This window comes from Oryzias melastigma, linkage group LG13, assembly GCF_002922805.2.
Source record: "Oryzias melastigma strain HK-1 linkage group LG13, ASM292280v2, whole genome shotgun sequence".
Lineage (NCBI taxonomy): Eukaryota > Metazoa > Chordata > Actinopteri > Beloniformes > Adrianichthyidae > Oryzias > Oryzias melastigma.
In genome coordinates, this window is record NC_050524.1 from 21,266,125 (window position 1) to 21,275,398 (window position 9,274).

General features: G+C 40.1%; 1 protein-coding gene across 7 annotated transcripts in view; it reads right to left on the minus strand.

Moving 5' to 3' along the window:
* Nucleotides 1–9,274, minus strand: part of fat3a (FAT atypical cadherin 3a) — a 69,072-nt gene that overhangs the window by 45,978 nt on the left and 13,820 nt on the right. For all 7 annotated transcript variants that reach the window (XM_024277735.2, XM_024277732.2, XM_024277731.2 and 4 more), the window contains exon 2: nt 3,754–7,077. In XM_024277735.2, coding sequence (XP_024133503.1) covers nt 3,754–7,060 — 3,307 coding nt within the window. In that variant the 5' untranslated portion in view covers nt 7,061–7,077. The remainder of the gene's footprint in view (nt 1–3,753; nt 7,078–9,274) is intronic.

Genomic DNA, 9,274 nt, shown 5'->3' on the forward strand with positions numbered 1-9,274 from the left:
AACTTCATTTATTACATATCTGGTGTCACATAGATTTGTATCCTCCTCACTACCAGAGAAAAAAGTGTCCAGTACAATTTTATAAATCCACCAAAAACTACAATTCCCAATGCCTCACCCTTAACATTTGGTATCCCTGAAGAGCCCAAAATGTCATCTGTATATACCAAATGGAGTTTGTTCAATAGTATACAGAAGTTGGGAGCTTTCCAGATTTAGAAATGTCCTCTACTGAGAATACATTTGAATTGATGGCATTGACTGTATCTGATAACTGGAGTGAGTGAGTGTGACGTCACCCATAGAACATGGTTTACTTCCGGCTCCAATCAAATTAAATCAATTCAGTCAAGATACGGATGCCGCCAAGTTGGGGCCAGATGTCGCAGTGATTGGTCCGAGTCAGTCTGAGTTTTAACGTGTCTGTGGCAACCACTCTGTCATGGTGCTCCCGGGTTCCGGTGTCGCCTTCCTGATTGGACCCAGCTGACTACATAATCCATCACTTCAGGCCTCTACTTAAGATGTGCCCTCTCCAGCATTTATCGCCACCTCGTTACCTTCACCAGTGCAGTACTTTGGCCTCGTACTCTATGGAGTCACTAGTTTTTGTGCCTTGTTTTGCCCTGCCACTCATGCTGCTATTCCAGGATTGCCACCACCATCTCCGTCAGGCTACCTACCTGGGTCCAATCATTAACACCGCTGTTCGTAACCACACTGGGATTCCACCTCTACCCTGGTTAATAGCGCATACTTGTATGGAACTTTACTAAAATGCACTTTACTGTCACATTCACAAACATATTCACACACTGCCTAACACTGGCGCCAACCTATAACCACCAGGATCAATGTGGGATTCAGTGTCTTGTCCAGGGACACCTCGACACATGAGCAGTTTTCCAATAGGAGGTCGACCGCTCCACCCCTCCTCCACAGCTGCTCCAGTCTTAACAAAGTAGAGCTTTTTTTTAATAAAAGTAACCAAAATACTCCTCTGTTTACATTAGCAAACCCTCCTCATGTTTTCTTCAACATTTCTTAATGTTTTCATGTTTTTCTTACCAAACTGAATTTAAGCCCCCCCAAAAAATCTTTTTTTTTTAAGATGGCGGCTTCTCAAGCTCCTACAAACATGTTAGAAAACAGCGTTTCTTTTTCATTTACTACGCACAATCTAACCTAGTGTTTCCCACCCCCGGTCCTCTGGGAGCACTGACCTGCATTTTTTCAATCCTACCCTGCTTAAACACACCTGCCTTTGATGATTACCCCATGTCTGCAGAGCCGGATGATGAGCTGAATCAGGTGCGCTTAAACAGGCAGGACGGAGTTCCCCGAGGACCCTGGGTACGGAATCGCTGCTCTAATCAACGACGTGTGCATAAAATACAATTCAAACTCTGACACACCAGAAATGACTGCACCAATTCAGTGAGGGTGCACTTGGTAGGCTGTGACTTCTGAAGAATCTGACCTGGCAGAGGCTGAACGGCTAAAGAAAGTGCTGTGCAAGGATGAAAAGAGATGCAAACGGGCAAGCTAAAAGCAAATCGGATGCATATTCCAACACTTCTAAGATAGAGATGAAGTATTGTGCAGTGTTTTACCTGGAGGGGAAAACCTGCAGAGGAGGACTTTGTACCGATTAAAAACACAGCCTGCTCCGAGAAAATCTTTAAAGTCGGCCTCACTACTTGCCTCATGAGTTCACTGCAGAGTACGTTATGGCTGTTTACATTCCTCCAGATCCTGACACTAATGACTCGCTGACGGACCTTGAGGACAACATTAGCTCGCTGCGAAGAAAAACAGCTGGAGGCTTTTTCCTGTGACAGCACGAGACTCGAACCACCTCCGTCTAACTAAAGTTCTGCACCGCTTTTACCAGCATGTCACTGTGTCTACAGGGGGAAAGCACGTTCTTAAGTGCACGACCAGGCACGAAGCATCTGGAGCACTTCTACCTCAACCTCACGTCCTTCATGCTGCTGCCTCCTACTGCTTCAGGTTAAAACAAGAGCGGTTGATGTTCAGTCTGTTTCTGCGGCTGCTGTCCACGGATGAATGTCTTTCAGTTGATATTTGCTTTATCTCCAAATATGCCTGAGATGTCCACCAAGACAGTCATCGGATGTATGGTTGTGTAGATGATGTGTGGGGTTAGGAACAAAAATCATTCTATCAGCATATAATATAAAACTGATGCTACTTTCCTTGATTAATTTAACAGTTTTTTATCTTCACCTTTACTATTTCTGCTTTTGTGTACTCTATACCTGCTACCCATGTTCTCGTAACTCCTCAACCTAAATCTTCTACATTCTCTCCCTTTTCTGTCCATCCCAGAGCCTAAAAGAAACAAATTCATTACAATAAAGTTTAGCTTCAAATACAGAGTTTTATGAAAATCCACTGTACACTGGGTTTGTGCATTGAGAATAAAACATAACACAATAAATCTGTCCAACATAAAAGGCTCTCAGCTTCCTTCTGCAGAGCTGCTTCACTGACAAACAAGGAAAAAGGAGAACCGTCTCACGATCAAAATATCCCACAAACCCAATTACAGAGCAATTATTTTCTGAGTTTCTCTACCCGCTGAAAAATAATCTAGGTGTCAACAACTGGAGTTTTTCAGGAGTTTTTTCACACAAAAAGTGAGGGGAAAAAGAAACATTAGAAGCCACTTCAAAGCTGTGGATGCAAAGGCCCAAACGAATACAGAGAATAACACAATTGGCAATGGAAAAATAAAACTGTAAAAAGGCAATTTTGGTTTCATCCAAACAAAAAAAAGGATAAAAAAATGAAACATTTTGGACAAACTGGAGTAAATTTATCGTTCCCCTAAAGGAAAGAGTTGCACCAGGTATAGAACTGCTGTTTAATGCTGTTGCATCATTAATTTACACCTGAAATCACTTTTTTTTTCAAAATAAGATGAAGACATTGAATCACTGCTTCACAGCTGTGCATGCTAATGCTAAATCTTGGTATTGCAGATCTTTGTCCTTAATGGAAACCCAAGTCTGGATGTACAAAAAGGTTTAAATATTTAGTAGGGGTGTAATGAATAATCGACTTAATCAAATAATTGATTTATATTCTTACGATCCAACCAGATCAATCTATCTGAAGTAATTTGTTTACTGAATTATAAAACCATATCAGAACAGAAAAAAAATCTTTTATCATTGATGTTGGAAAATATCACTTGGATTGAGACATGGTAGGTTTATTTTACTGTAATGTAGCAAAAAATGATCAGTCCATCATTACAGTTCAATGTGAGGAAACACCTTAAATTTTGCAGACATGAGATCATACAGTGTGGTAAAATGTTCTAATAATGTTCCGTTTGTATTATTTTGATGTGGAAAAACAACAATGGGTTTAAATTTATGAAACTAAAATGTGAATGAATTTGCCATTAATTCTTCGTTTGTACACAAATTACATTTACACTTGATTATCTTGCAAGAATACAAAGAATCTGGAAAACCTCACCTGCACAGTTCAGTACCAGGTATTTATCTCTGACACACAAAAGGTGTCCTGGATCGATTTTAGATCAGTGAATCATATTAATAATATCAAATATGAATTGTTTTGTCAACCACAAATTATGATATGAATCGAATTTTTGTCAAAATAAATAATTTCACCTCTAATATTCAGATTTTTTTATCACTTAAATGTCTTTCATTGAGCTAATATTGAAGTAAAACGTAATTTTCCGACACCCACCTGTTTCTTCATCAATGGAAAATCGTCCAAGGCCGCTTCCATCCCGAATGGAGTAATGAATTTCTCCATCTCTTCCTGTGTCGTCATCATTAGCACTGACTTGAAGTAAAGTAGTTCCAATACGAGCGTTTTCTTTAACTACTCCTGTTAATGCAAAGTGGGTAAAATATGGAGCATAGAGGTTTTCGTTGACATCTATCACCTCCAACTCCACAAAGGTGACAGACAGAAGAGACACAGGCCTTCCCTTGTCCTTGGCCTTCACAGTCAGGTTGTAGAATTGCTGGGTCTCATAGTCCAGTTCCTTTGTGAGACGAATGGCTCCACTGGCTTTATCTAGTTCAAACCAGCCATTGTGGTCATTAACTAGAGAGTAGCGAACTTGGCCTCCTAAGCCCAGATCTGGATCGTGGGTTTCTAGCCAGGCGATGACAGTTCCTACGGGGAGATCCTCCAGAGCCCTGGCTTTGTACACACTTGGAATAAATAGAGGTGGACAGTCGTTTACATCTTCCAACGTGATTTCTAAAGTGTTTACAGAAAACTTGGGACTCTCTTTGTCTGCTCTGTCCCGAGCTTCAATCTTCAGGGTAAAACTGGAAGTTAACTCTCGATCTAGTTGGGCAGCAACATACACCATCCCACTGGTGGAGTTTATGCCAAACTGTGTCGTGCTCGTCAAAATAGAGTACACGATATCCCCGTTGGGTCCTAGATCTTTATCCGTGGCCTCCACTTGAATGATGTCCGTACCTATTGCCATGTTTTCGGGTATAGTAATTTTATATCCATCTTCTTGTAAAAATTGGGGTGCATTATCATTTGCATCCTCTATGTGGATGGAAAGCAAACGCCAGGCCATTTTCTGTGGGATGCCCATGTCATAGATAGTTATGTTGAGAAGATAGCGATCTCTCTTTTCTCTGTCCATGGGCAGGAAAACACTGATGACACCAGTCTGCATGTCAATGTTAAAGCAGTTGTCAGTGTTTCCACCTGAAATAGAGAATAAAACCTGACCATTGAAACCAGTGTCTCCATCATATGCGTTCACTTTTATAACGCTCGAGCCAATCTTCAAGTCTTCCATCACAGCAATGTCTGTTGGAAACGTTTTGTCAAACTGGGGAGTTTTGCGGTTTGCAGAGAAAAGGTCAATAAAACCTTCCTCCACCTTTAGCTTGTTACTAGCTTTGGACTTCCTGAGTAACTTTTCCGCTAACTTTTGGGCCACTCTTGTGTCTTTACAAGTCAAGTGTTTAGGGGGAGAACTTTCTTCAACAACTGAGATATTTACATACATATGATCAGAAAAGTGTTCACCATCCGTGGCAGTTATTTTTAAACTAAAGACACCTTTCTGTGAGCTAAATGAGGTAAGAGGGTGGTCCAATGTAAGGACCCCTGAATCAGGGTTGAGGTCAAAGAGCCTTTGCTCATTCCCTGATAATATCTTGTACTTCACCAACTCTAACTCATCTATGTCAATGGCAGACACCGTGGTTATCACTTCCCCAACTGGGAAGTCTGCGGAAATAACCCCCTGGCACTCTACTTTCTCAAATAATGGTTGGTTATCGTTAATGTTTTCCAAATGGATTGTTACATTCACTTCGCTCTCTCGTCTGTATGGTGACCCCCAGTCAGAAGCTCTGACCAAAAACACAAACATCTCTGTAGAGGACTCAAAATCTAGCAGCGAGCTAGTGCTGATAACACCGGAAAACTGGTCGATTTTGAAGGGCACAGGCTGAAGGCTGGAGATGCTGTACGTTATGTAACCATTTTCCCCTCTGTCCTCATCTGTTGCAGAAACTGTCAAAACATTGCTTCCAACTGGAACACTTTCATTGACGAAAACTTCATAGAAGGACTGGGAAAATGTTGGCGTGTTATCATTGGCATCTTCGATAGTGACCAGAACTTTCACTCTGAGATCACTGCTTATTTCCAATACCTCCAGATTAAAAGCATTATTGGAAACTTTAGTGAACCAGCGGGTGGTGGAGATTACACCAGTGAGGGTATTGATCTGAAAAAAATCCGAATCAACAGATGGCATCAGGATATACTCAACATTCTCATGCTCTGGCCTGATTTTAACGGCGCAGACAATTGTCCCTGGGGGTGAAACCTCATTCAGAGCGATTTCATAAAGCTCCTGCTCAAAGCTAGCTTCTACTTTTTGCTCTTTCTTTGCAAAAATGTGGACAGGGAAAGTGGAGAGCTTTGGTGGGATTCCTCTATCTTTCGCCTGTAAGGTAATGTTGTCTCCAAAAGGGAAAGACTCCCAGTTTAATGGTTCAGTCGCTTTTACAGCAAACTCATTTTCCTTAATTTTTTCTAAAAAGAACTGCCCTAAAGGGTCCCCATCTACAATGACAACTGAATCAATTTCCCCATTTAGCCCCTCGTCCGGGTCTTCCACATTGACGATGGCATAGGCAGAGCTTTTGTATAGCTTTGAAGCATAGTGGGTGACTGCACTAATGACTGGGGGGTGCTCATTCAGACGCTCTACATGGACAAAAAGCTTGGCTGTGCTGCTGACTCCGTTGTTTCCATATAGCTTCATACCACGATCCACAGCAAGTATTTCTAAATTATACAGAGTCTGCTCATCGACGTTGAGTTTTCCACTGAGGTAAACCACTCCACTGGTTGGGTGTACTGCAAATAAATCAACTTTCTCCTTGAAAAAAAAGTAAAACTCTCCATTGGAGCCAATATCTGCGTCTGTGGCAGTAACTTGTGCTATGCTAGTCCTGAGAGGGGTGCTCTCTGCTATGGTGACAGAATACGTAGTGGGGGAGAACAATGGTCGAAGGTCATTCATATCCAAGACCTGGACGCTCACTTTAGTCCAGGCCTCCAGGAAGGCTTCTCCCTTGACGAAAGCTTTCACTGTCAATACATAGTTACTCTGAATCTCTCGGTTCAAGATGGCTGAATTGCCTCCCTTAGTTCTTATGCGCAGGAAACAAAAATCCCCAAGTACATACTCCTCTGCTTTGAAAAAACCTTCTTCATCTCCTGAGATGATTCTGTACCGTATATCCAAGAAGCGCTTGTCCAGTGTAATGCCCATTTTAATTTTACTGTTGGCATAGGTGCGTGCAGCAGAGTTTTCATAAATTGTGGCATGGTACACTGCTTGAGTGAAGCTGAAGTTGAACCCATCCTGAGGTGTTTTTTGCGTGTTTTGGTTGTTACAGGCTGAAGGCTTGAAGATCAGGGGCAACAGAAGGAGAGCCAGGCCGAAGTGATGGGCTTGCATGCCTGTCCATTTGCCCATATTCAAATCCATCCCATTATAGCTCCATCCTAAAGAAAAACAGCACAGGAAACCAAGCGTTAGTCACAAAAGTTAAATCGGTTAAAATTATTGATATTTTCAACACTTACAAGGTTTAAGAGTTCAGATTATAAGAAACACGCAGATAATAAGCAAGAAGAAATGTTATTTGACAAGGAAACTGGTCTGTCACAAGAAACCCTTCAATTGTTGTTATTAAGTGATTTTACAGTGACTCTGCACGGTCAGCTGCGTTTTTATTAGAATAGAGAATGTCTGGGTAAACATGGAAGTAGCGATGCAAATTAAACAGAGACACTGACCCATATAATCCAATTATTTGGTCAACATGATTTTTGCAGAGCTTTACTGACCCATAGTTAAACCAAAAGAGATGCCATAATAATTTAGTGTTTTAATGTAAAATTATAATACACTACAAGTCATAAAGAATCATGTCCATTAAGCTTCTGTCACAACTGCCTTAACGGGTGGATGCGGGCTGTCTGCAAACAAAAAATGGGCAAAGCTGTACGGTTCATGCAAGGTGGCCCAGATTAAATATTGAGGTTGTAGACCATCCAGTGAGGATGTAGAGTGAAGATGTTCATGCACATTATTTATCTACGGGCAAGCTGCGGGTAACAGGTAGTAGTGAACAATTGTACAACACATATAAAATATTGAAATGCTTCATGATCTCACTCCTATTATATTAAAAGTCCTTTTTTCAGTGGCTACTAAATAGTTGTATAATAATTTTCAAAAACTTTAAAAGGTTTAATAACAAATAGAATTTGTGTACATAATTTGCCTATCATCTCTGTTGTTGTCTTTTGTGGCTGCAGTAGTGGTTTCAAAGTACATCAGCATGAAGTGCATCTCCAGTGAAATTTCCCAAAATAGCTCCTTCTTCCAGTTCTCCTTCCACAGAAAAACGAAACCAAAGCGGATCGCTCGTCCAGCAGCATCACAACAGTCTGAATGATTGCCAGGGTTTTTACTTTAGACGTCACTGCCTTGGAGCCTGACAGATAGGCGCCCGTTGTAAAATCACATTTGGGGGACTGTGGCTTAGGATTCACTGGATTTATCTGTAGGAATGTTATAAGAAAATCTCAGCCTGAGACGCCAAACTGTGTTAAAAAACCTTAACAGCCACTTTGAGGCAGCTTCAGTTCTTTGAATAGATAGAAGATAACAAAGAACTGAAAAAGACAAATGTACAAATCTTGAGACTAAATTTTTATTTATTTTTAACCACAAAAGAACAGGTTCCATCACTGTCTGTATATTTATATTCATTTTGACGGTTGTTCTCAGTTGGTATGAAAGGAAATCAGATAGTAAAACATTTTAAAGGCAAATAATTTAAACTATAAGTTACATATATCTGATTGGAAAATTAACATTAAATCATCACGGACAATTATATTTGAGGTTTAATTCAGACTCTGTTTTGTTATAACTGTCTCAGATCTCGGTTTTATAAAATGGGAACCACTTAAAGTCAGCTAAAAATACAGAGTACAACATTCCAATTATTTCCCTGTCTCTATTATTTATCATTTATTAAGGGTGTATTCAGACTGGAAAAGTCTGTTGATCCGGACTGAGTTGCCATCAACCGGAATATTCTGTTCCGGACCAAAACTTGTAAACAAAACCATGTGACTACAAATCTCTTCAGTCATTGGCCAGGAATTACAAGGGTGGGGCAAAGCAACAAGAGCTTTGTATTCCTTTTCTCTCCCTTTCATCTTTTCTTTCCCTTTTTCTAAATATCTTTCCTTTTACAGGCTAAAGTTAAAAATAAGAATATTGTTCTTAATCTGTCTGGCTTGACAAATAAAGGTTAAAATAAAGAAATAAAAACTGTAATTGTGGTTCTGAGATCAGTTCATTGCTTTGCTTGATTTTCCATTTTAGTTTGAAAACAATTAATTTGTCTAATCTGTAAAAAATCTGTTATATTTCTCCACATGTAGATGTCTTAATGTATTGCTAATTATTCTGCAAACAAATAAAGCAATAAATAAAAACAGAGGTTTTTTTTTTTACATCAAATTATGGCCAAGTGAAAATTTTTAATGGTTGGAATCAATTTTACTGAGACAGCCGGTCAAACACTTTCTGTGAAGAAGCAACCTCCCAACAGTTTTAAGACAGATAATGACAAATTATGTTTTATGAAAATATGGCATAACATTTTCACCCGCTGTTGCT